Source organism: Puma concolor, chromosome E1 (assembly GCF_028749965.1).
Source record: "Puma concolor isolate L17-30 chromosome E1, mPumCon1.1.hap2, whole genome shotgun sequence".
Lineage (NCBI taxonomy): Eukaryota > Metazoa > Chordata > Mammalia > Carnivora > Felidae > Puma > Puma concolor.
The window spans coordinates 14,031,155-14,057,593 of NC_141680.1; the positions used below are offsets into that span (position 1 = coordinate 14,031,155).

The window sequence follows — 26,439 nt, forward strand, 5'->3', positions numbered from 1 at the left end:
CCCTGAAAACAATATAGACATGGATATTCTTTGCAGTATTTTTTTCTAACAGTTAACATTTCAAACAACCTTAACTGCCTAGAGATAGAGAAATAGTTAAGTGAATCAGTTCACTTATTCCACCCCCTCACCCGCCCCCATATCCAGTAGGACTCTCCCTTTACTCCACATCAGGAGTGAATCTTCCCTTATCCACTCAGAGAAGGCCCTGAGGGGACGGGGGAGTTTAAGAAGGGGGAGTATGCAAACCATGAATGTGAGCCTCTTCAGTCGGGGCCTGAGAAAGGGCTTAGAGGTCATTGGGAGGGGGAGGCAAAGCTGTGGCCTCACCGGCTTCTTCCCTTCATGTGCAAGCATGTGGTCCAGAGCCCCAAATGGGATTCAGGAGGCCTGGGTCCCAGATCCATTTACGTTATTGGCCACAGACCATATACCATGTGTAAAAGGAGACTTGGACTCAAGCTCTCAGATCATCTTCTGATCTAAAGCTGATCTGTTTTGAAAATCCAAATGTCACATCACTCCTGGCTAAAACTTCCAAAGGCTCCCCCAAACTGCTCTTAGGACCAAGGCCAAAAAATCCCCACCGTAGCCTTCCAGGTCCCGGTCATGGCCTCTTCTCTAACTCTCCAGATACATGTCAAACTCCCTCCTGCCCAATGGCCCCCGCACATGTGCTTTCTTGCAAGTAGCCTCTTCAACTTTGTTCTTCAACACTGTTCTTCAACTCTGAGGTCTCAAATGTAATGTTATCTCCTCAAGGCTTTCTTGATCCCCACTCCCCAACCTGAGCTCAGTTTGGGGCTCCTATGTGCTCTCTTCACAGCACTTACCATAATTTAAATATTTGTGAGATTAGGTAATACTGGTCTTCCTAGTTAACTATAAATTCCTTGAGCAACATGTTCGCTACTATAACTCTAATGCAATACATATTTCTCAAGTATATGCACTTTATTCTGATGTAACCCCTCAACCCCGACAAGAAGGGATTGTAGATTAGCATATAGACAGACACTCTAAACAAGCCCAAAGTTTAGCTTCAATGTTGTCTGTTTAATCTCCATTAGACATACTCTAGAAAAGAGCTTGAACTTATTTAAAATGGAAATGACAGCCAGCTGTAACCAGGTGAAATGGAACTAAAATGGCACCATTCATACCTGAAAGCAGTGGTTACTGGGAGGGAAGGCTGGAATCTGAAAAGGTACACTCGTCAGTACAGCAAGAGGAATTAAAAGACCTGTATTTGAAATTTGGCTCTGCCTCTTTCTAGCTGTGCCTCTAATGGCAGAGGTATATTTAACCAGAGCCCCAGCTTCATCAACGAGGGATAACGTATCTACCCCATAAGGATATTGCTAGAGTTAAGCGAGATAATGGGTGTAAAAGGTACAAGGCACAACGCTTGGCATACAGAAAACACAATAAATATTAACTGTTATTACTTCTCAGGATGTTAACAGTAAGTTTTCTTTTTATTTAGGCCCTACTGGCCCTCTCTGGGTGGCCTATGTGTAAATGCAGGGAAATTACAGAAGCCAGTCCCAGCTCTCCAATTTTGCACCCACGGCACACATGGGGTATGAGTTAAGGTAGGCAAAAAACTCCACGAAGTGTCTTACGCTTCATTTAATCTGAAGAATATTACAGACTCTTCGTCTTCAGATATAAGTTATAACGTTACAGAACAAGCAGCGAATTCAACAATTTAAAAACTAAGTGTACACGGTGTTAAATCCTGGCGACAGTCCTCCCAATCTGGTTTTTTAAAAAAGTCATCCCTGCCCCCATTCAGTAGACGTGCACCATGCCATAGAGGAATGTCCAAAACAGGACGTAGGTGAAGAGGCCTCCGATGAGACCTCCTGTAAAGAGCGGTCTTCGTGATTTGAAGTATTTGTTCCACCTCCTTCCCGCTTTGAGAATTAAGAGCAGGGAGAGCAGGACGGAGGCAAGCAGGTAGAAGATGAAGCCGTAGAGGCCGGTGAGGCCGAGGATGCCGGCCGTGGCCCCCGACAGCGCTGACACTGAGGTCCGGCAGTAATCCAGGACAGCGGCGTTGCCTCGCACAGCTGCCTCGCTGATGAACGGCGGCCCTTCCCGCTTGGCCACCACAGCGGCCATCGCACCCGCCGGGGCTCAGCCTCTGCTTTCTCGCGGAGCTGCAGAGGGAACCAAGTTACAAGTGGCCCCGGGAGCCTGGCGAGTTGCGCTCACGCCGCCCCTCCCCCCCGGGACTTCCAAGACCTCCCACCATTCGCGGATCTCGGACCTTCGCGAGACGCAGAGGAGGCTGAGGGTTCGGACCGGCCCTGCCCAGTTTCGTCCAGGTACCTGCAACACGGCGGCGGACACAGACACTTAGCGTTCTCTCAGACGGCCAGCGGCAGACAACCTCCCCACGCCATCTTGCGCTGGAGGTTGCTGGGAGGACCAGGTTGCGCATGCGCCAAAACCTCGCTCCCGCCCCCTGACGCGTACGCGGCGGGCTCCCCGAGCACGCTCCACCCGCTCCCCGTCCTTCTGCGCAAGCACAGGGACTTCCGAAAGCTGAACAGCGCTCCGACCGGTGACTGGCTGGGGATCTGCTAACTATTCATGAGGGGGCGGGCCGAGTTGGGTTGCCTTTGTTAACCAAGGAGGGCGCGGCCGCTGGGATTTTCGCTGCGGGCTTCACTGAGCTGCGCTTGGTTGCCAGATTGCGGTCGAGATGTCCTACATCCCCGGCCAGCCGGTCACCGCTGTGGTGGTGAGTGCGCTCGCGGGCTCCTCCTCGTCTTGGCTTGTCCCCACTTTGCAGATAGGTAAACTGACGCCCCAGACAGGTTGACAAAGCGTTGAACCCAGGGCTCTTGCAAACCGGCGTCAGGGCTCTGGTCCCGGCTCTGCCTGAGCGGGACCGCGGTCTTCCCCAGCCAGGCAACAGAGATGGCTGGGACCCAAGCGCCTCCTGAAGACCCTGAACCGAGGCCGGACCCCGCACATTACCGCCGCTGCGTCGGACTCCTTCCTGCGGGAAGGACTGAGGAGAAAGTCCCCAGCTGTGGGAATACCGGGAGAGCGCCCCCTTCCCAGGCCTGAGTCCCCAGCTGAGCAGCCGAGGGGGGCGGGCACCGGGCCCGACGTCCGTGAGTCGCAGCCTCTGGAATGAGGAAGTGCTTCCTCCGCTGCAGCCGACGCCGCCGCCCAGAAGGAAACTTGGGGGGTGGAGATGGCCTGAGCCTGAGTAGCAGCACAGTATCCCTCCCATCCAGGCTTGCTTGTTCGGACCTTCCGCCGCCCGCTCCAGAGTGAAGGCTCATGCAGTTGGCTCGCTCCTGCTCCAAACTTTCCCCGGATCCCTAGCCCTGGGGCAAAGTCCAGGTTCCTCGCCTGGCACTTCGGGCTAGCTCAGGGCCCTGCCTACAGCCCCCCCCCCCCCCCCCCCCCATTGCCTTGTCTTGGGTGCCAGATGCTATTAGACTAGGCAGAGGGAAGAAGGCAGGCTGGGACATTAGACTCAGAAGCCAGTGCCAAAGCTGAATGAAGCCTGGAGGCAAACTCCAAGGCGGAGGTGGGGAAACTGAGTCCCAGAGAGAAGTCTGGTCATGTCCAGGCCTAAAGGAAGTCCTCAGGAAAAACCCAGATCTCTGAGAAGAAATGCCTGCCAGGCAGCATTGGGTCAGATGGAAGTCCCAGTCCTGAGGCCATGGGACTTGCCGCAGAATCTCAGATGGGTGTACAGCGGAGCTCCTGCAGTCAGAAGTTGGCAGGGTGTGAAGCTGCTGATAAAGGTGGCATGTGAGTTTGAGCTTAGAGAACGAGCTGTGGCCTGGGAAAGTACATTTCTGGATCTGGGGACAGCTGTCCTAAGCTTCACCCTGGCCGCACCAACCTTGGCTTTCTAGATCCCTAGCTGCCTCAGAGAGAAGGGGCCAGGTTTGCTTCTTAAGGAAAAAAGGGGGTGTAGGGGAGGCACCAGAAAGGGGCCATAACCTGCCTGACTTCACCTAGTGAGTCAGTGACAGGGCCTTGTCTTCCAGCCCAAGGGCCTGTACTCCCTTCTGACCCTGAGGGTGGGTCAATGGTGTGCAAAGTTCTGTTTTGGAGGAGGGGGAGCAAGCCTGGAGGAGCTCACACTTTTGGGCACAAGGACCTAGGTCTAGTGGGCCTAGTCATACTTCCTGCTTCCCCTTTCTCCTATTCTGGCAGGTCCGCAGGCCTTCCTCAAAACTGTAAGACCATGACCTTCCAATTCTTGGGAACACTAGGAACATGTCTGAACATGGTGGGGGTCTGGCCTCTCCCTCTTGTGTTTTGGATTGGGGAAGGGGTGGAGGAGGCTTCCTTCCTGCTTCCTGCCTATCCCATGTAGTTACCATTTTGCGAATGTTAAAACCATTTTCGCTTCTCCTCTGAACTCTGGTTCCATAGGTCCTTCTGCCTTCTGGACACTTGCCTGGGTGGCTCCTGGAACTCCAAAATGCTTCTTCAGGGTCACCAGCTGAGAGATGGTTGTGTTCAGCCAGGCCAGGTGGCTGCGTGTTTCCCTTGACTCCTCTCCACCATGGGCAGTCCCCAAGTCTGTTGGCCTCATTTTCCAAGTAGTCGTGTTCCCTGGCCTCCACATCCCACCTCTGGGATACACCCGTTCCCCTCCTGACTACCCAAGTGGTCATTCTAGCCTCAAACCTGACCATGACCAACCTTACTCCTGGGAGCCCTAGTGGGCCCAGAATCAAAATCAGGTGTCCAGACTCCTGTCACTCCTTTAAGGCCTGCTGCAAATGATCCTTCCTCCGTCCAGATCAAGTCACTTTGGTTTTTTTTCCTTCCTGTTAGAACTCAACTTTGGGTGAGGGGGATTGGTGGGAGGGGGCGGGGGCGGGCAGTGATCTTGTCCCACCCCTACTATTTGGTGATTGAAGGGTGCCTGCTGAGGGCTTTGAAAGGAGCTTGGCAGTTTGGGGATCACAGACCTAGAACCCTCTTCTGCCTCCTACACTGCATGAACAGCAAGGTCTGGGGCTTAGGGAGAAACTCCTTCCTTCAGGGCTAGCCTCTTGGGCCCACACTCCGCAGCTTTTCTGATCTGGCCCCAGCCTTACCTCAGCACCCAGTTCCAGACCTATGCTGTACACTCATCTCATGGACATGTATCTGTACCACTTTCAAGTCTATGCTCTTGTCCCTTGGCCAGGACAGCCCTTCCTCTCCTTTCTGTGCAAGTTTGAACTTCTCTGCTTTTCTGGAGCATCTCCAGTCTTGCCCTTGATAGCGTTGGCTCAGCAATGAGCTGCCTCAGCAAGGTACCTACATTCCCTCCCCCCTCCCCCCACAGGGCCTGACCCCTTCTGCCCTGTGTGGTCCTTCCCCTGAGACATAGTCCCCTTCCTCTCCCCTCCCAATCCATAGCAGCCATAGCATGCTGGCTCTTGGGCCAGGAGGGGCTTAAAGCGCATGTTGACTAAGGTTGGTGCCTGAGACTAATAGGAAGGGGAACAAGGCTCCGACAGCTTGCGTAGGTGGATTGTTGTGGCTGAGTTCTGAGTCTCACCCCTGTCTCCCAGGCTGGTGACCAGCTGGAATCTTGAGGAGGGCCCTGGGCCCCACCCCCTTGGCATGGCTCTGAGCTGGCCTAGCAGCCTGAGGCTACTGCTGGACACAGATCAGATTTGTTGTCCACATACCCACCTGCCTCCAACGTGTTTTTCCCTTTGCCAGCAAAGAGTTGAAATTCACAAGCTGCGTCAAGGTGAGAATTTAATACTGGGCTTCAGCATTGGAGGTGGAATTGACCAGGATCCCTCACAGAATCCTTTCTCAGAAGACAAGACAGATAAGGTGAGAGAGACCAGGGGCCTGGGATCTCTCCATTGGGCTCAGAGGCCTGAGATGGTGGGTCTCTGCTTCCAGGGCCTTCACATAGGGAGCAGACCTCTTTCAAATAGTCCTCCCTAAGAAGGTTTAAGAAATGATCTGGTGGGAATACATAGGGATGGAGGTGGGGGAATGGACCTCCCAGCCCTAGGAAGACTCACTTAGAGTCCAGGAGGAACAGGAAGAGGCCGGCAGGAGGTGCCAGAGCATGGTGGGGCAGCCCCGCTCTCCTCTAGGCTGTCTTGGCACAGCCTGTGCTGGGGGCAGGCTTGTGCAGAGTTGGCTGGGAGTTTGCCATGTTGGGCTTTGCTTTCTGGGTAAGGGACCAGTCTAATGACCTAGGCTGTCTCTTTCCAGGGCATTTATGTCACACGGGTATCTGAAGGAGGCCCTGCTGAAATTGCTGGGCTGCAGATTGGAGACAAGATTATGCAGGTAACACATGTCCCAGACGAGGAAAATAACGCTTGGGTCAGGGTCTGAAGCACTTGGGTTGGGGGCTGCCCTGCTTCCTGGGGCACCTGGGAGGCTCCCTGAAACTGTTTGGAGCCCCTGCTGGTGTTGCCCCCAGAGGAAGTTGGCTCTCTCCTCTGTGTGCCTCAAATGTGGTACTTGGTGATCCCTCAGCCAAGAGACATCAGCTTGGGAGCCTGCTTGGGTGACCCAGGACCCCAAAACCCAACCTGCTTCCAGATCTGAGAGGGCAGAAAACTGAGGTAGGCTCTATTTTCTCCTTGGGCCAGGTGAATGGCTGGGACATGACCATGGTCACGCACGACCAAGCCCGGAAGCGGCTCACCAAGCGCTCGGAGGAGGTGGTGCGTCTGCTGGTGACGCGGCAGTCGCTGCAGAAGGCAGTGCAGCAGTCCATGCTGTCCTAGCAGCCTGCTGCGGTCCCTGACTTGTGCCTGCCTGCCTGCATTGACGCCACCACGCTCTGTTTGCCCCTCATCTTGGCTTCTGACGTGTGCTGGGCCCCAGCTCCGAAAGGCCAGAGCTGGTCCCAGAGGCCTGTCCCTGGCCTGACTCAGCCTTCCTTCCCCTCTCCCACCACTGGCCTGAGCGTCTGGGACCAGCTCTCTCCTGCAGACACTGATGGAAAGTAAGGGCCTGGAGTTGAATTGTATTCAGTCTGTAGTGACCACAGGTTTGGCCCACAGACTCTGCTGCTGCATGGCCTCAGCAGTGACCAGATGGGCAGAGGCCCCACTTCATGAGAGCCACCACAAAGTTGGAGGATGCCAGGTGGGGCTGGCCTTTGCCACACTCAGTCCCAACTGTAGGGCTTGGCCTTGTCCCTGTGTCTCAGCTCTGCAGTGACTGTGCCCCATGTTTTTCCCTGCCTTCCCCAGCAGGGACTCGACACACTACCAGAGGTGCTACAGAGGTTTGCCCATGTGGAAGCCAGGCAGGCTCACAGTTCACCCCATTGCACCCCATTTCCCTGAGGGGCGCTGACCTCCCCAGGGTTCACCTGCTTACGAGACTTAGACGAAATTCAAGGCTGACATTTCAGGGCAGTTCTGAGGATTGCCATCTCTATGCCTGTGCGTTTAACTTTATATTTTTTTAATCACAACTTTGATACAAAAGCATTTTTATCTTTCTGTTTGGAGGTGCCAATTCTACTTCTGAATTTAGCTTACTAATTCACATCTGGGAACAAGCATTGCTCTGGTTCCTGTGGAAATGGGGCCGTATGAAGCTGCCCATACCTGACATCTTGTGCCCAAATAAAGTGCTGGAACTCATAAGGGGTTTTTGCTGAGGCGGGGGGTAGGGACATCTGGGGATGGATGGCAACTAGAGCTCTGGTCGTCGGGCTGGCTTAGCCTGGTCCCCATCCACTTCTGAGATGAAGCCCAGCTACTCCCAGGCCTGCCTGTTGCTGTGTGGTCAGGGCTGCCTCTGTGGGAACGTCTGGAAGCACCTTCACTGGAACTGGGGGCAGGGAATTCCGAACTTCCCATGTGTCACTTATGTGTTGCTGCACCTGGGTGGGGGGGGCGGGGGGGACTCATGGGCACCGAGGTGTTCGTGGGAACCCCTCCCACCCCCCGCCAAGACTCTTGGGAGCATGGAGTTTCCTGCAGGCAGGAGTGCAGCTCCACATTCCAGAGGCTGTCCTCTGAGGAGATGGAGGTAAGCTGGACAACACTGGGGCCTCTGCCTGGCCCAGTGTTGCTGTGCTACCGGCTCTGGGGATTACTGTCATTCATGGATCTGCCTACAAGTGTCAAATCCAGTTTTCCAAATTTTCAAACCAGAAATTTGGTATCTCCTATTTTTGCAGGGTGGCACCCAATAAAACAGGTCTGTGGGCTTGGTCAGCCTGCAATCTCTGCTTTTGGAGAAACAAGATCTGAAATTCTTTGATATTTGGATAGAGGAAGAATCTGGAAGATAAGACCCCACCCCCACCCCCGCCAACATGAAGAGTATACACTTAACCCACCCAACATGTGCTCACAACCACAGTCTAAGTGTCATAGAGAGACATGGTACCTGTGGGACCTACCTGGCCCTGAGCAGGCAGGCATCTTGCACTACCCACGAGGGCTCCCCGATGAAGTGCAGGATCGGCATGCAGCTACCTCGGGATCAGTGTACTTTGCAACCCCTGGCGTTTCCTTTCACGGGTTGAGTAGGGCTGTCTCCCTAAGCCCTAAGGATTATTTCTGAAGCCAACACACCTGCCTTCTGCATCTGGCAAAGGCTCAGTGTGCAGAAAGGAAACAAATCAGGTTTTAATTAAGGATACAGGCACCTCACATTGATCTCGTAGTAAAAAAGTCTTGAGAATGAACTGACAAGGCACATCCTGGGACACTCCCCTCCTGCCACAGGAAGGAGAGCTGCCTGGGATAGAAGAGAAGGGGGTTTGGAATAAAGGTTGGGCCCATGAGGATTGTGTGAGGTGGTTTCAAGTCCGTATGTCAGGCTCAGGCTCCTGAACAGCCAAAAAATTGGTGAGGCTCAGGTAGGAATCTGGGGGAAGTGAGGGAAGGGGGCCAGTCTTCCCCTGTAGGGGAGCTACACTCACCAACTGGCAGGTCTTACAGGCCTCTAAGGCACAGGTTTGTGTGTTTGTGTGTGTGTGTGAGTGCACGCATGTCCATCCCATACTCCAGATGCAGGATGAGGAGCAGTTGAAGGGGATTACGTGGGGCCCCGGGACTCTGGGAAAGTGGAGGTAGGCAGAAGGTGAAGAAATTAAGCTACTTACTTCCAAAACATCCCTCAAAAAAATCCAAAAGGGGTTAGTGTGATAAAGATCCAGAGGGATTGGGCATAAGCCTAGCTCAAAACCAATCTGTTGGGCACCTCAAGGCTCAGAAATACAGTTTCTTTGCCAGACCCTGGCCTGGGCCACCTGCGATTAAGTTGTGGGAGTTGAATTATGCAGGAGTGTCAGGACGGTGAGTGCTCAGAGAATGTGGCCTTCAGAGAAGGGACCCCAAAGGCCTGACCCCAATATCCTATCCCCTCTGCCACCAGCACCAGCACCTCTGAGTCCACTGGCCACGTCACCAGGCTGCTTGGTCTCTGGGAACACGGCAGTGGCAGCAAAGCGCCCTTGGTTCACAACTGCAGGGTCAGTCCTTCAAGCTGCTCCCAGAAACACTGGTTGTTTAGGTCAAGGCCTTCGGCTCCAAGCTCAGCACCCAATCCTGCCTGGGACGGCTGTCAGAACCCGTGTGTGCTGCCTGAAGCCTTAAAGAAAATAAAGACGGTGGCATCAAGATGCAGGAGGGCCAGATGCCTGGCCGGCAAGGCCTGGGAAGGGCCGTCAGCAGTGTCGTTTTCCATATCAGAGCAGAATCTGGTGTCTGTCTCAGAGGGAGGTTCCTCCCCAGCCCGGCCTGGGAGAGTCCTGGCTGAAGGCAGGCCGGTTTGCGCATAAGGCGTTTGGCCCTGAGGAAGAGAGCGCTTCAACACTGTCAGCACAAGGCGCCAGCCCTGCACTCCAGACTCTGCCCCAGACTTCCTGGCGGGCGCAGGGCCTGGGCCATTTATGCTGGGTCCCTGGGTGCTAGTTCAGTTGGTCATACCCTGGTTTCTTTCTGTATAAGCAGAAGTGCTGAATGAAGAAGACAATATCGAAGAAGATGGAGAAGATGCCGAGTCCAAACTTGGTTGGGTCTCCAAAGATCAGTGTCCACTGGTCTGTTAATAGCCACAGGGGACAGAGTTTGGCTTTAAGTTGGCAGCTCCTGAAGCAGCTGGAGCATATGGGGCTGTGGGGGTGGGAGTGGGGGTCCTCATCTGCCCAGGAAACCACTAATCCTCCAGCTGCCAAGGCCCCTAGGTAAGTCTCACCTTGGGTGTTGGGATTGGCTTGGATTCCCAGGCTGAAGGACTGGGGGTCAGATGGAGAGGTGTCCCAGGAAGCCTGGCCCCCACCCTGTGCCTCCAGCCCGCTGAACGGGCAGGCAGCCTGCTGGCTGACTCACCATTGTTGTAGGACTGGAGGAACATCTGGAGGAGGCTGAAGCTGCCCCCGGTGAAGTCCAGAAGCACGTTACCAATGCTCCAGCCCTCGGTGCTTTTGTAGTAAAAGTTCATGTAGGCCTGAGTCAGACACATGGGCAGACATAAGGTCAGCAGTGAGGGGGCTAAGTGGCTGCCTCATGCACCTTGTGACCGCCACTCTAAACAAGAGCAGCTCTAATTCCTCCCACTCATGTGCTTGGGCCTCAGCTCCAAAGAACACAGTGACCTTTGGGCTCTGACAATCTCTGCCAGCAGAGGAAGCAGTATGGGCAGGTCCAGGGGGTCTCATCTGGGTGCACGGCCAACAGCCCTCCTCCTCCCATCCCTGCACCTAGCAACTGCAAAGGAGTGGGGGATGTTGCTTCTCCATAGTCTTCATCCTTTCCTGTTCTGCGACAAAACCCTGCCCTGGTTTTCTAGCAATGGATTTTTCTTCTCATCTCCATTGAAGGGTCTTCCTAAACTCAGCCTGGACTTCATGTTGTGCTTATCAACATAGGCTAGGAGTCTGATTGTCTGGTCTGGTACCCCAGCTCCACCCCGGGAAGGAGGTTATCTCGGGAGAGTTACTGGAGTTCTCTTAACCTCAGTTTTCCCCAACGGTAGAGGGGCTCTGGCTGGGCTCTGGGGACTCCACTTCCTAGGTCTAGTGGGTGGGTCTACGTGGACATCCCCCCACTTCCTGCCGCCACTGCCCCACATCCTTCCTCCAACACCAGAACCCTCTGGACTTCTCTGACTGGGGCAACCTCCCTATCATCCAAGAGGGAGGGCATGGCCCCTGTGGTGGTCTTCTCTCAGCCAGCCACCTGTGAGTTCCCCTTTGTCCTCTCCCACCCTCTTTTATGCTTGCGGCCACCTCTCCAGTTTTGGAACAATTCCAAGCGTCTCCAGGTGGGGCTCCTGCCTCCTAGACTGACCAGGCCCAAACCTTCCCACACTCAGGAACTGTGGCCCCGGTTCCCTCAAGACCTATCCCCCTCAACTGCGAAGCCTTCTTCCCCAGCCCCCTAGGGCCCTCTTAGTTTCAACACTGCTCAGTCAGCAAGGTCTCCTTGCTGCCACCCCCCCCCCCCCCCAATGCCCCCTCCTCTCTCATCCACACAATTAAGTCCTGCTCATCCTTAAGGCTCTGGATCTGTTTCCATGCCCTCCAGGAGATGGACCTTGACTCTGGCAAAATGCTATCCTTCCTGAGCCCAGGAAATACAAGCCTCCCTGCACCAGGGAGACTGAAAAGGGGGCTTTTGCACTGGAAATGGGGTAGGTTAAAGGAGGCCCTAGATTCAGGGGTGGAGCCCACCATTAGCAGCTATTTCACACCTTCCCCTGTCCTGGGCCATTGGGCTATGGGGCAAGATGTGTTTGACTCTAGGTCTCTGCATCTGAATAGGCCTTAGTACTTGAGGGAGCATGCTGAAGGCCCCTAAAGTGGACCCTGGATGAGACCTCTGAGGAAGGCATCTCTGGATGGGAGATGGAGGTCAGAGGTTGCAGCCCCAGGCCACTTCCTCTCACTTAATCTTTTCCAAGTATCCCTTCAGGGTCATCAGTTGTGCTAACAGGGGGCGAGAGTAGGGGGCAGACGAAGTCATTAGGAAAGACTGGGATGGCGAGAGAAGTGACCCGCACAACCTGACTCTCAGAGTGGAGCATGAGCTCAGAGAAGTCTCCACTGACTTCCTCAGGCGATTCCTGGCTCCAGGGAGGAGCAGCAGTACTTACGGGCGGCTTTCTGCCTGGCCCTGCTCTGGCTGCACTCGTGGCTTCCACTGCAACCTTCCATTCATGCCTCCTCACCCCGGCTACGGGCTGCCCCGTGGGAGGACCTGGGGTCTGTATCTCATCCCTCTCACTCTAATGGCCATGTGAAAAGTAAGGAGGGCCTTGGAGGTACCTGTGGAAAATACTTGACCAGCGTCACCGCGAGCTTGATGTAGGAGAAGCAGAAGAGAAACCGCAGCCACGTGGTTACCCCGACTGCAGCCAAAATCATGGTGATGAGCACAAAGAGCCACGAGAGCACCAGGAAGCTGATGGCAGGCCAGGACACGTGCTGGCTGCCTCGCTGAGGATGATGGAGAGAGGGAAGGGAAGGGGATAGGTGGTGGGGGTTGAGAGTCCAGTGCCAACCACACCACTGTCGCTATCAGGATCTCTAGTTCAGTCATTCTTGGACTTTCCAGAGCCCATTTGCTTCTTGTTCCCACACTGCAGAACGGGTACCTCTCAGAGGCCACCAAGGGCTGGGAACGTGGCCCCCAACACACTGGAGGCCTGGTGCCCCATTCCAGCCCAGACTTGTTCCATGATCCAGGTGGAGCCTGATCATCTCTGGAATCTATCCCTCACCCCTACCTTTCCCCAAAGCAGGTCTCCTTCACCAGGCTTCACAGAAAGGTAACCTAGAAGGTCCGTGACAGTGGGAACCAAGCAGTCCCTGGCTGACCCTGCATGTGCAAAGGGAACTCCCTGAAGGAAACACTGCACCCACAGGGAAGTGAGAGAAGACGTGCAGGTCAGTGATCCCCTGGAAACCGGCCTTATGGTGCTTTCTTTGCTGAGGCACTCAACAGCCCCCAGCAATGCAGTGGAGGCCATTCTCCTCAGCCTGGCACTCCAGACCCTTGGACCCCTCAGGAGCCTGCTCCCCTCACCTGGACCCTGAACCCCAGCCACAAACATCTGGTCATAGTTCCTCTCACTGCCCCCTGGCCTTCAGAGTTCTGTCCTCCCACTGGGGCCGCCCCACCACCACGGCAACATCACTTATACTATGGACCACAACTCAGAGCCACTTCCTTGACGCCCTCCCTCTCCTCTCTGGTTGTGTCAGGGCCTCCATGAGCTGCCCGTGTCCTCCTGTCCTACTCAACTCTCAACCCACTGGGTCATCACTGCCTCTGTGTCTCTCACCCCACACCTGGGGGTCCTGAGGGCTTGGGCTCATGGGTGTTCCCTGTGTCCAGCATGGGGCCGGGCCTCTTATCTCGGCCCCAGTAAGCAGATGCCGAGTTTCTGTGTCTTCTATAAAATAGGAGGTATGGGTGGCGGCTGGTGGTGGTGGGTGTTGGCACCTGAGGTGGGGTGGGCACCAGCTCATCTCTCACCTCGTACAGGAAGCACTGCACCATGATAACCAGGGTGAGGGCGACTGCGTGCAGGCTGAAGAAGACGTCGTTACTATCCACGGGGTTCACTCCATTGGAGTACTTGAGGAAAAACTGCTCCTGTTTGAGGGGTTGGGAGAAGCCTGGGGGTGAGGTGCAGCCAAGCTACCAAACAGCTGGGGCCAGGCTGCAGTGGGCATTACCTTGATGTAGGGCACCCAGAAGAGGCCAATGTTGAACACGCTGTAGGCCACGAAGCCTGTCAGGTTCAGCGCCACGAAATCAAAGCTTAGACCAATGACACTGGCATGGGAGCGACAAAGAGACAAAGCAGGGTAAAAGTTGAGACTGGAAAGATGGGAGGGGACAGAGCTCCCAACACATGGGGAGGAGGGCCCAGCTCTCCCAAGGAGAGCACGGTCCTCAGGCCCCTTTGCATACCCCAATCGATGCCACACTATCCCACCCTCTTGGGAACCAGTGTCCTCCCTCCTTCCCCTGTCTCTGCCTCCATAAGTCCTGGCACGGAGGGAAGTCTGGAGGCCTCCTTCAGAGAGAAAGCATCTCCGTCCCTGGCTCCCAGCTTAGCAGCCCTATGAGGCCCATGTGGCTGGGGTAACTGCAGGACAGCTTGGGTCCTTGCTATGCAAAGACACAACTCCAGGCCCACTTTGTCTTTCAAGTCAGGGTGGGGTCGCTTAACCTCCAAGGCTGAAGGACCCAGCTCTAGCACTGCAGCAGGACTTGACACTAATTCCTGCAGGGCTGGATGGACCAAGAACAGCAGATGTGGTGGACTCCTCCCTCCCAGCACATTCTCTGCTTCCCTGAGAAGCCCCAATTCGTTGCTTTCACAGGGAGGGGCTGAACTGGGCCACAGACCAAATGCCTAGCACTGCAAGTCCTGCCACAGGCTCTTAGAGCTTTCATACTGGACAACTTTCTAGAAGGGGCAGGAAGAGAGAAGAGCCAAGGAAGAAAGTCTGAACCCATGCTGCCTACAGCCTCGCTGGGATGCCACCCATCTTACCAGCCCCAAGTGACTGCAAGTAAAGCTCAGTGAGTTGGTTACCTTTTCCGCCTCCAGTTGGTGATCACCTGAGGGTAGAAGGAAATGGACCAGGCCACAAAGTAAATCCAGCCAATCACCTGGTTTATGATGCTAACGATACTGCTGTGGACGACCAAGAAGCGGATCCTCGGGCTAGAAAGAATTTGGGGATGAGCGGAGGCTGGGCTCCAAGGAAGCCCCCATGTGCCCGACGATGCCTGCCTCCCATCTCATCATTTAAGCCTATGTGGGCTGAGGCCAGCCTACCCGGTCTGGTTGGAATGGTTTCCGTGCAGATAAGCAGTAAGTTGTCCAACATTTTGAGACGTCACTTGAAAAGAGGAATCTGTCACGCCGGGAGGCACCACAACCTGTTAGGAAAACTGAATTTGATCCAGTGCTACATAGTTATTGGGACCTGAGTGTCCAGCTCCAGGCTACACTCTAGGAAATAGTGGGACGGATCACTCACAGTTCGGACCTTCCAAGAGCTTACTAACAAAAGGGAGAAACACTGGACCAACTACCCCTCCCCCAAGAACCCCCTCCCCCCACCTGTATGTTAGACTTTCTGAGCAGAACAGTAGTCCCGCCCTCAGGCCTCAACTCCCAGGGAAGGTGGGACAGCTCTTCTCTCACTAACCATGTGATCTCAGGCAAGTTATTCGACCTCAGTTTGCTCACCTGTACAAGCGGATAACAGAAGTGTCTACCTTTCAGGGTTGCTATGAATGACATAAAGTCCATAAATACTATGTCTGCTATTACTTCTACTTCTGCTATTATGGAAGGCTCCTCAATATCCACAAACAACATCTGCCCCATGCCCAGTGTGGCTGCCAAGTGACAAAACAGAAGAGGCGCAATCAACAGACACTTGTCAGGGAGAACATTCTCACCCTCATTTCTGATAAACATTTTATGTTTATCAAAAGTTCTCTCCAAGAAAGAGAGAGGCTTGCCTGCAACATCTGATCTCCCAGTCATTTCCTTGGATACTCTCAAATCCCCCGAACGTGGCAGGGAGCAGGATGATACCTTTGCTGACCCAAACTGTCTCCCCCTCTTTGCTCCTTGGGTAACATCACAGGCGTTGTGAGGATGCAGTCATTAGAATTCAGTGGCTTCTTTATGAGGACCCTGGAAGGACTTTGTGTTTTTAGCACTAGAAATCAGGGGGCTTTGGCGAAACAAATAAAATGGTATGAGCGGCTGCTGCAAAGCCCAGAGTCTAATTCATGGCCCACCTCTTGCAAGCTACGTCCTCATGATGCGTACCACTTTTGGCTATTTTTTTCTTATTTTTAACAGGTTTTCTTGGCAATGTTGTTTGTATATTTGTAAGTGGGCCACTACGTCCCTTCAGGAACTAGGAAGGAAGAAAACTGGTCAACTGGAAATCAACTGGTACAGGGCAGAAGGAAATCATAACTACCACTATCTTTTTTTTTTTTTTTTTTAATTAATAAACTTTATTTTTAAGAGCAGTTTTAGGTCCATAAAATTTACCACTATCTTTCACTCTGTGCTTTCTTTCTGCATGCCAGGTACAATCCTAGACATTTTATACTCGCTATGGCTTTTAATCCTCATAACCCTTGTCAAGCAGACATTATTAACCTTATGTCTACAAGTGAGGAATCTGCGATGTGCTGGGTGGGGTACCTTGTCCAAGGCTCATAGGTCAGGCCCCTAGTTCTGACCAGTAGTTTCCAAAGGCAGGAGACAGGACTGGCTAGAGCTGGATGGGAGGGGCCATATAGGTTGGCTCCTGGAAAGTGGGTTGGTACTCATATGGATCATTCTAAAACTGGATTTGACTCCCACCATTGATTTTTTTTTAAATTATAGTTGACATACAATGTTATCCACCATTAACATTTTTATGAAAGTGAATTATAACATATGTGCAGAAAAGTTTACACATCACAGCTTGATGAAATAATATCCACAAACCAAGATCAAGCACTCGGGTCAAGAAATGGAACACTTCCAGCATTCAGAAGCCCTATTCGGCTCTTTTCCAGTCACACCTAAGCCCCAAGGGGAAACCACTATGCTGACCAACACCACAGATTTGCCTTGACTGGGTGTGCACTTTATGCACAAAGAAGCATACAGTCTACTTTACTGTGTCAGGCTTCTTTTGCTTAAAATGATGTTTGACTTTCACTGATTTCGAAAAGATGATACTTTTACTTAGCGGTCTGACCTGAAACTAGGCGATCAATGTCATTCCTCAGAGTCTAAATTTGATCTGTGGATCATACCAGACCTCAGCTGGGTGCCACAATCTGCTGTAAGAACCACCAGGCTTTTCTTACCCTGCAGCAGTCTTCATACCCCAGGGCAGGAGGAAGTGGTGAGAAGTGGCTCAGTCTAATGAGGCGTGGTGTTCACCAAAGGGTGAGAGGGGACTCCCTTCCCACACAAGGCCCTTCTGGGTTGACAGGCTTTATCTGATCGCATGCTTTAGTGCCGTTTTCTTGCCAAGGGCCTCAGGGCCAACTTGCAGCCCATTTCTACAACCACACAGGGCCTGTGACATGCCTCAGAGTTATCCCTGCATTTATTTTGTCTTTTTTTTTAAACCACTGTTTATTCTCTACATTATTCTCCCCTATTGGTATTTTTTACTTAGTCAATTTGTAATTGGCTCAAATGTTGGTAAGGTAGAAGCAGTGTGTATATTAACATATAAATGCATAAGGGCTACGAATAGTGATCATTAGACAGTATTTGGCACTGATTTTTGGAAATAACACTCAACCAACGGAATCTCAGAATAATGCTTTGCAAACTTCAGTGTGGACCTAAATAATCTGGGGATCTTGCTCATATGCAGGTTTTGAATCAGTAGGTCTAGGATGGGGCCCATGATTCTGAATTTCTAAAAGGTTTTCAAGAAGGGACAATAGTATTGGTCCACCAATACCCTCTAAGTAGCACAATTTTAGAAAATCATCATATGAATTTCTTCTACATTCCCAGGACCATTTTTGCCTCAAATTTCTTACCACCACTTTCCTAATTCCATCTATGTGGCATAAAATGCCCATCGTCAAAGAGACCAACAAAGCCAAAATCAGAGATTTTGAGAATGATGGAACAGGGGCGGCCCACAGTATAAAAACAAGGTGGCCTATTTCTACAGGTACACACTTAAAGACTATTTTGTTACCCAGCAGTTCTCCACCCATCAGTTAAAATTCATTACTTACTTCATCAGGGAGCTCAAGGATAGTAACATTTTTTGAACGAAATGTGATTTGAAAAGTGATCACCAAGGTTGCATTTAACGGATGCCTGTGGAGGACAAGAGTCTGATTACTGCTGAGAAGCCGGACACTGTGAGATCTCAACCAACCCTCTTGATTTCACATAGGCCTGTCACTTCTCAAGCAATTAGCATTAAATGTGCTATGTGCTAGGTCCTGAGTCTCAGACAGGTGGGGTCCTTGCTCCTTAGGAGCTTTCTATCTGTATTAGGAGACAAGAAGCCCATGGGGGCCAGGTGAGACCCTGAGAAGGTGGAGAACTGGCTGTGACTGCCAGAGGCCAACAGGACCATGCCCTTTGCTCTGGTGGAGAAGGCTTCCGAGGACTCAATTGTGAGCAGGGATAGGTGTGTCCCCAGAAAGCCATGAGATGTGTCTGACGGGAGTAGTCGGTGGTGTCCTCAAGTGTGGATGTACAGGCCTGGAGTTAATTTGGAAGGCTATGGAATGCCACTCAAGGATTCTGGAGAGGGACGATGTGGTGAGGGGATGGCCTGTCAGATTTATAAAGTATCCACATAGAGAGGTGGCAGGAATTGGGACGGAATGCAGGTCTGTCAGGGAGACTTGCTACCAAAGCTTTGGTCTGAGATCAGACTGCCCAGGAGAGATAAAGAAAAGGGAGAAGGGTAAAGAGTAAAGGACAGGGTTCTAGACTTTCATCCTGGGGAATCCTCCTGGCTGGGAATCTGGCAGTCTGTACTCGGCCAGCACCTCACCCCTAAACCAGCAAAGGTCAGCAAGGAACACTCTCAGACAAGGCTAAGCATGAGGGTTGCCATGAATGGGATTCACCCAGTATGTTCACTTCTGCTTTCAGGAGGGATCTCAGAAGTGTTGGTGAGCAGCTCAGCAACTTGCCCCCTGATCTTCAGGGCTGTCATCGAATGCTCAGAGCCTTGGGAAGGACCACCCTGAGGTCTGACATCAACTGCTGGTCACTTAAGGACATCTCTCAGAAGGGGAAAAGGTTCACGTCTCTATGGAGAATCCCCCTTCCTCCTCTTCTGACCAGAAACAAGGATTCAGCGGCTGGTGGGGAAAGACTCTAGGACCTCAATCTGCAGACCACCTGCTATCACCTCTCTTTCTCTGGCTTGTCTTTTTGTTTTTGTTTTTAAAATTTTATTTTTTCAGGAGAGAGGGGACTTGATAATGCCATATAGAATACCATATAGCATATCCACTGACCCTTCTCTGGCTTGTCTTTTTTTAATTTTTATTTTGAATATTTATTTTTGGGTGGTGAGGACAGAGCATGAGCAGGGGAGGGGCAGAGAGAGAGGGAGACACACAATCCAAAGCAAGCTCCAGGCTCTGGGAGCTGTCAGCATAAAGCCCGATGTGGGGTTTGAACTTGTGAACTGGGAGATCACGACCTGAGCCCAAGTTGGACGCTTAACTGACTGAGCCACCCAGGTACCCCATAGCTTGTCTTAAAGTGAAGAGGCAAAGGCATCACACTTGAAATATGAACGGAGCCAGGGGTCAGCTCTGACCCAGCCACAGGGTGAATGAACTCAGCTGACGGTAGAGTTGAGCCCGGGAACTTACTGAAGGGTGATGCTGATGTTGGCCGAACTTCCATTTTCCAGCTTCACAGTGGGAGGAACAGTGAGATCGACTGTTGACTCTGGAAGGGCCCAAACCAATGACAAGCCATCAGGTCAGAGAACTCAGGCCCACAAGGAAAAGCTGGGACAAGGATCCCTGACATCTGAACTCATGAGTGCTGACTCACAGCAACCCCCATGTTCTAGGAGAAGATGTGGACGTCCTGGGGGGGATAAGTGATGGACCTGGAAACCTGAGCCTTCATTACGTTCCTTTCCCTCTGACACCAGAGAGACAGAGGCAGACACAGGCCTGAGCAGGAAACAGTGTAGCTTCCTCTTTCCCACACCAAGAAGCTCTGGGGCTGAGTTACCCAGAGATAGGAGCCCCAAAAACTGTCACGCAGGAATTCAAGGATCAATCCGGGACTGGAAAATGTGGACTTGAACCACCTCTTCAGATGGGAAAGCACAGGGGTCTCCTCTGTTCATGGAGCTAAAATGGCCCTGTAGAACTGCTCCAGCCCCTTCTTGTACTCTCAGAGACACACAGGGCCCAGCTATCCTGTTTCTAAAGAACCCCTTTGGGCTCCATACTAACTTAGCTAAACCCATTCACTGATCCCCTTCCTGAGGCTGACTCTGGGGGCTGGAGAATGGTGAACACCACAGTCTCACATAGGGATTTCTTCTTGGCATTAAGGTGTTGATGCAGGATAAAGTAGACAAATAGGCCTTGGGAGTGAGGGCGGAAGCAGGTTGGGAAGGCCAAATACCCTAGAGCAACCTGGCTATAGAACCAGAGTGAGCCAGCCTCTCCCCGACCTCTTCCAGTGTTCTTTGGGCAGCCCACACTCACACCCCACCCCTACTCCCAGGTGTGCTCAAAGCCCCAGGCACCTGTCCACCTCACCTCCCTTACCTTGAGGCCTTCACGGTTATGCAAGGACTAAGGAGTGGTCAGGAATCTAGACTGGGCAGGAAAGGGAGTCCACAGGGGAAAGAAGGAGCTCAACTTGATTAAAGAGGGAGCAGCTGTAGGCAGCCCCAGGTTTCTCTCTCCCCACTCCCCTCTAGGCAGAAGATGAGGAACTGAGATCTGAGATTTTTAGGTGTTCAGATTGGAAGGGAACATAAAAGTTCCCTAATTTAACCTCCACTGTCTGATCCTATTTTTCATTACTCCTACCTGGAAGGTGCTCTTCCTCTGCCTGAACATCTCTAGGAATAGTAACCTCATCTCCTGCAAAGGAATTGGCCAGCCTGGAACTTGTACTCCCGGGCCTGGCTCTGCTGCCTGGGGCCCCTGAGGGGCCCACATTAGCCCTGCACACGTGAATGCAGACACAGGCTCTGTCACCTGCATCTGCAAGCCTCCAAGCTGAGACTCCCACAGTCCGACGTCTCTAGTTCCATGCTCTCAGCACAGCTGCCTGGCTGAGTGCCGCTGGGTAGGTTTGTCCCCATGCTGGCCCTTTCAGAGGCCAAGCTTCTCAGAGCCGAGTAAGACGATCCCTCCCTTAAGTGTAGCCTCAGGGCCTGGAGGCGGCTCTGGCAACTCTGCCCCTTTCCACACTCTGATGTCAACCCGAAGCTTTGTTCTGGGCTTGTTCTGGGCTTGCACAGCTGGGGGTGGGGTGGAGCGGGGTGGGGCAGTAGTGTGTAAGTCCCTGATGTTACTTTCTGTCTAGAGTTGAGGGCCACACTAGACAAGCAAAACCACTGAAGAGACAGTGCCCAGGACAGGGATACTGAAAGTGAGGCCAGGCAGCTACCCACACCTCTGGGTTCACCCATAAGCTCTGGTGCCCTAGGGTTCTGCTGGGCTGTGGTCAGGGTGAGTGAGAGATCAACATGCCTTTGCTCATCCGCAGTCTTTGCATTTTAAAAGAGGAGGCTGTGAACTCTCACAGAACCAGATCAGGGAATGTTTACTCTCCCCTCACTTAGAGCCAGGGAAGACGGTGGCACTTAGCAGCTGACAGACTGGGCTCTGAAGTCACACGGTTCATCCTGGCTTTGTCACGTCCTCGCTGTGTGACCATGGGTAAGGTTCTGAGCCTCTATGGGTCTGTCTTTCCTCACCCATAAAATGGGGAGAATGGCACTACATGTAACACTGGTGTTTGCGACCCACCCTCCACATGGCCTGAGTGTGAAATAATTGCTGGTGACTATTCTCGTCATCATTTAAACACTGCAGAGCATTTTTAAGCCCAAGATGGAAGGCAGTTACAAAGCAGGCATCATATCCAGGGAAAGCATATTTTACAGTTTGCCCTGGAGGAAGAGTCTCTGGACACCACATCAGAATTACCAAATAAGTCTTAATGAAACCACCCCAAGTTTCCCCTGAGAAAAACCTGGGTTTTTTTTTTTAAGAAATACTTGTTGGCGCCGCCCACTGCGCTCCCCACCCCACCCACTCTGCTAACACTGTTAACCCATTCTCTAATGATTGTAACAGTGAGAGGTGGGTATTCTCATTTCCAATTCAGATATAAGGAAACTGAGAATCCCAAGAGGGAGTGTCTTGCCCACACGGCTCAGTGATGGAGGCAGGATTCAAACCCAAGTTTCAAGCCCCGGTTCTTGCCACTAGGTTGTAGTACCTCAAGATTCCACCCAGAGAAGTCAGACACCACAAACTCTGAAGGCCAATCATCTCATCCAGTCCTGGATGACCGACGCCCAAAGTAAAGAGCAGACAGGCAAGGCAGAATGAGGTCAGAAACCCAATTTCACTCACTTGATTTTATGGTGGCTTTCACCATTCTTTTTCAATGAGATTCAGGAAAGGAGGTGAAATAATAAAATGGAACAGGGATCCTAGGCAGGTTCCACCTTTGCTGTTTTCTAGCTCTGTGACTTTGGGGAAGACTTTTACCCCCTCCTGGGCCTAAGTTTCTCCTCTGTTTAATTGAGATGGTGGTGGCTGGATATGCTCTTCTCTCCTAAGGCTTTATCTAAAGCCTGCTAATGCGGGTGTGACATACACTTGGGCCTTTTAGGCCCGGAGAATATGATCCCACAGGTCTGGGGCGGGATTCTGGAATCTGTATTGAGGAACACCAGGATGGTGCAATCTTTCCTTTCTTGGAAATTGCTTATCCACAAGGTGTGACTACAAAGTAACATGACTGATTGTTTAATAAACCTGGAAGAGCCTTCAAGAGGCCAGATAACTGTAATGGTACAGCCACTGTGTATGGTTGGGAAGCCTCTGCAGGATTTGTATTGCTTGCATAAGGTTCATTTGAAATTGTTAGGGATTTGAAGATATCCCTTAAATAGCCTTGCTATTGTCCCTTGACGATAGCCAAGCTGATGATCAAAATAACTGGCCTGCCATCCTAGGAGTGCTAAATATTTTCTTTTCATGAAGGAATCTCAGCTATGTTTTAGGCAGTAGGAGAACTGATAGAATGATGCAGCCCTCTTAGGGCCCTGCTCTGAAGATCAAGCTTCACAAAGATGCACAAACCCTAAGGTATCTTTCGACGACCAGCCTGCGTTCTGTGAGGCCCTACCCCTTCCTGGGCTGCGGCACCCTGTTCCTCGGTTCCTAAGGGAGGGTCTTTTCATCTTACAAGGGGATGCCAGGCAGACTCCTCAGGTATCTGAACCTGAGAGAAGAACCAGGTACAAAAAGGTGGCCACCTCATTTGCTTCTGCACATCTCCCAGGACCCACATAATTCCCTCTGTGAGGTCTACAGGGCAAGGAGTTGTCGGAGTTCCACAGTTTGACTTTGATGACATGGAAAAGTAACAGGGACCCTGTGAAAAAGGCCAATTATCTTGGAACTGTCTGGCTCCCTGTAAAACTCCTGGACTCCAGACCTGGGTCTGCTCCATCACCGAGTGGTCGTTTGGCCATGGGCAGACAGGCGCATGCAGTCTGGACAATCCTAAGCCACTGGCTACAAACAGGTCAGGCCACTTACTCTATAGCACCATCTCCCTCTTTACAAAGAGGCCCATTTCTAAACTTACCACATTTCTCTATGAACTTCAGGGGAAGAAGGATAGAAATCATCAGCCAACTGCTTATCATGTTCTTCAATTTCAAAGAACTAGGAAAAAGAACACACAGCAAGAGAAGTTCAGGTTAAAGTTGGAGCAGCTCAGCAACAAGTGGACAATATGCCTTTTGGAACCATGGCATAGACAGTTCATAAAGGACTTTCACCTCACACCTGTGACCTCATGGGCTTTGTATCACCAGCTTGGAGGAGGAGACTCCAGGGTGAGTGGGTGTGAGGAGACTTAGTTTTCTTTGATATGTGGGGAAATGGGCTCAGAGAGGCTAAGCGTGTCGTGTAAGGTTCCACTCTGAGGAAGTAGACAAACACTGAATTTTTCCCCTCTTCAACTGCTTCTTGCAACATAGTTAACAAAAAGAAAGAATGCACTCTTCTCAGTTGAGGGTCCTTTTTTTCAAAAAGTTATTCAAACTGTAGTCAGATATTTGACTTTGCGAACCTAAACCCCTTAAGAAAATTAATTTCATTCCCTGTCCGGAGACAAAAGCCTAAGGGGCTAATGCCACCAACTGACATTTGGTTAAGTCCCTCCAGGACTAGCAGGGATCACTCATGATGGGGAGCCAGTGAGGGACAAGGCCCTGATTAGCCCAGGAGAAACTCACTGGTGAAGCGAGGGAGATGCACTGCATAATAGCCATAATCCCTGACGCACAGCAGGTGAACCATGTGTCAAGATGGGGCAGGTCATCATGGATATCTGTAACTTGGTCTATACATGTTGCCTTGGCACACAGAGCCCAGGCCTTCCCACCTGACAGCCTCTGGGGATCCCTGTGGGGACAGCTAGGAGAGGTCTGTGTGGAAACATCCCTTTGGTTTCAGTTTTCCCAAAAGGCCTCAAGGAGCCTCCTGATATACCCCTCCCTTCAAATAAGTCTTCCTCACTGCTCCAGCCTGCCTGACTTCTGCTTGTCCTTGCCTCCTCCAGGGGCCTCTCTGCCTGATGCAGCTCCCTTTGACTGTTAGGTCTTATCTCTGGAGCTTTTCCCCTTGCTGGCACTGACCTCCTCTCTCTAGCCTTCTCTGGAGGCCTTGCCTTTGGCATCCCTGTGCCCTCTACCATCCACTTTCTGTACTGTGACCTGTAGGGAATTGCTCTCCTGTGTCTGGAATGACCATGCATCTCCCATTCACTCTTGCCACTCTCTGCTCCTCACACCTGCCCGTGTCCTCAAGTTCAGAATTAAGAATGTCCCTCAGGGTAGAGTCTAGATTTTCCTCTGGAAATCAGATACAAATCAGGCCTAACCAACTCTTCTCTCATCCTGCAGGAATGGAATGTGGACTGAAAAACTCAAATATTTGGTTAGCAAAGGTCTCCCAGGCTCAGAGGCTGAGATACCTTGGAGGAAAGACATCAGGACAGACAGACGTTAAGAGGTAAGTCGATTAAAATGTGAGAAAAAGGTCAGATTCATAGCTACACACTAAAACTATGTCTTGTGAATGCTACAAGGTAGAAATGGAGAATTTCATGACAATGGGCTCAGTCAGGCATGCCCCTCTTCCTGTGTTAAGGTCTATCTTCCAGGCCTCACTCAGATACCACTTTAAGAAGTCTCTCACTCCCAAACCATCCATTCCAGGAGAAACCTGTGGCTAGGGGTCTCCAACTCCTGTCAGGTATCTGATTTAATCCTGTCAACTGTTTTATAACCTGGAATTTCTTGCGTCTCCTCTTGAAGAATACAGAAAGTGGCAAGGAACGTGTACCCTACAGACAGACTGCACAGGTTTGAACCTGAGCTCCCCACTTATTAGCCGTATTACTTTGGGTTGTTATTTAACCTCCTCAAGCTTCAACTTCCTAATGTAAAACAGGGACAGTGAGACTACATCATACGACTTTTAAAGGAGATGAAAAGTAAAGCATGGCTTGTGGCCTTCCAAAGAGCCACAGTTCACAAACAGAGTTAATTCGTGGTATTAAAATTTCATGGTGGTGGGGAGGGTCTGATTAGGAAAAAAGACTGAGAAACAAAGTTGTAAAATGATTACTGCTGTTGCCTAGGGCGCCTAGCAAGCTCTCATAAAGCATAGGTGTTACTTTTTCTCAATTCTGTTGAAAAGGCAGGGCCCAGTCATTTGTCATCCTTTCCTCCAGCCTGAAAGCCCCGGAATGCAGGGCAGGGTCTCCTCATACCCAGTTCCCCAGAGCCCAGAACCGCGCTCAGCACATCAACTGGAGTTTCTGGAAGCGCCTTCTCAGCATCTCCTCTCTCCAAAGTAGACTGCAAACTCCGCGACCTGGATTCAGGCGGCAACTAACCAGAAGGCGGGGAAGGGGTTCAGACTTGCACTGGGATAGAGCCACCCACACCGCCTCATCAGCCCAACGTCCCCTGCCTCTGCTCACCACCAAGCGGGCCTTCCAACCTCGAGGCTGTCCGGTGTCTCGAGGCCGGGACTGCTGGTAGGTGGTGGAGCCCTGGCGCGGCTGGGGGGTAACTAGATGCGCTGCAAGATCTCAACCGACTTACTGTACCAGGCTTTAGCCCTCTGGGGTTCCGTCTGGGAAATGGGGGGAGGCTGTTGGGGCCGCGCCGGCTCTCACCTGAGATCCTCTAGGCCCGGGGAACCCAACACACGGCACGCAGGAGCCGTTTGTGACTGCACCCGCTTCCTACGGCCGGCTTGATTTCGGGTGAGGGCGGACCAGAAGTCACCTGACTCCAGCCACCTGATTCTCCGGGTACAGATTTCGGCGCTATGCACTCTGGGAACTGTAGTTTAGTCGTAGCCCGACCATCAGGAAGGGTTGGGGGCGGAGCAGAGGGGCGCAGGCGCCTTGGGAGGGATGAGGGCTCGGGTGTGAGGGAAGATTAAGCCCCTTTTACGACACAGAGACCCCTGGAGCGCCCAGGGCCTGTCGGCTTGCCCTGCGCTAGTTGGGTGAACGAAGCCCGGGCAGCGCTGCACTGCCCTGAACTGCTGCCTTGCAGGACGGGCCTTCTAGGTCCCGCCTTCCATAGCCTCTCCGCCTATAGCCAGGGCCTGCCATGAGGGGTGGGTGCGGGGCTCCGCTTTTCTTGACCAATGGGAA

The 26,439-nt window shown here is 52.1% G+C and overlaps 4 protein-coding genes across 8 annotated transcripts in view; 2 read left to right on the forward strand and 2 right to left on the reverse strand.

Moving 5' to 3' along the window:
• Positions 1–1,035: 1,035 nt before the first annotated feature.
• Positions 1,036–2,483, reverse strand: EMC6 (ER membrane protein complex subunit 6). 2 transcript variants are annotated; one of them, XM_025916642.2, is made up of 2 exons: positions 2,338–2,483; positions 1,036–2,165 (listed from the first exon to the last, which is right to left on the reverse strand). In XM_025916642.2, the coding sequence occupies exon 2, from the start codon at positions 2,125–2,127 to the stop codon at positions 1,795–1,797; it is 333 nt and encodes a 110-aa protein (XP_025772427.1). In that variant the 5' UTR covers positions 2,128–2,165; positions 2,338–2,483; the 3' UTR covers positions 1,036–1,794. The 2 variants fall into 2 exon arrangements, with proteins under 2 accessions (XP_025772427.1, XP_025772434.1); XM_025916649.2 differs by having other exon boundaries at positions 2,276–2,430.
• Positions 2,484–2,593: 110 nt separating this feature from the next.
• TAX1BP3 (Tax1 binding protein 3) lies at positions 2,594–7,616 on the forward strand. Of its 2 annotated transcripts, none has more exons than XM_025915642.2 (4): positions 2,594–2,752; positions 5,707–5,826; positions 6,220–6,297; positions 6,606–7,616. In XM_025915642.2, exons 1-4 carry the CDS (start codon positions 2,714–2,716, stop codon positions 6,741–6,743), a joined length of 375 nt encoding a protein of 124 aa, XP_025771427.1. In that variant the 5' UTR covers positions 2,594–2,713; the 3' UTR covers positions 6,744–7,616. The 2 variants fall into 2 exon arrangements, with proteins under 2 accessions (XP_025771427.1, XP_086542436.1); XM_086686310.1 differs by lacking the exon at positions 2,594–2,752 and adding an exon at positions 4,882–5,291.
• A 969-nt stretch (positions 7,617–8,585) lies between these two features.
• On the reverse strand, positions 8,586–26,289 carry CTNS (cystinosin, lysosomal cystine transporter). 3 transcript variants are annotated; one of them, XM_025917607.2, is made up of 12 exons: positions 25,951–26,287; positions 23,344–23,423; positions 19,350–19,428; positions 17,739–17,823; positions 14,785–14,888; positions 14,539–14,670; positions 13,670–13,769; positions 13,467–13,586; positions 12,254–12,424; positions 10,317–10,434; positions 9,915–10,029; positions 8,586–9,576 (listed from the first exon to the last, which is right to left on the reverse strand). In XM_025917607.2, exons 2-12 carry the CDS (start codon positions 23,402–23,404, stop codon positions 9,495–9,497), a joined length of 1,167 nt encoding a protein of 388 aa, XP_025773392.2. In that variant the 5' UTR covers positions 23,405–23,423; positions 25,951–26,287; the 3' UTR covers positions 8,586–9,494. The 3 variants fall into 3 exon arrangements, with proteins under 3 accessions (XP_025773392.2, XP_086542433.1, XP_086542432.1); XM_086686307.1 differs by lacking the exon at positions 12,254–12,424 and having other exon boundaries at positions 25,951–26,289; XM_086686306.1 differs by lacking the exon at positions 9,915–10,029 and having other exon boundaries at positions 25,951–26,289.
• The window catches only part of SHPK (sedoheptulokinase), a 28,816-nt gene continuing 27,962 nt past the window's right edge, over positions 25,586–26,439 (forward strand). The window contains exon 1 of the mRNA XM_086686305.1: positions 25,586–25,809. The gene's annotated coding sequence lies outside the window, so the exon portion shown is untranslated. The remainder of the gene's footprint in view (positions 25,810–26,439) is intronic.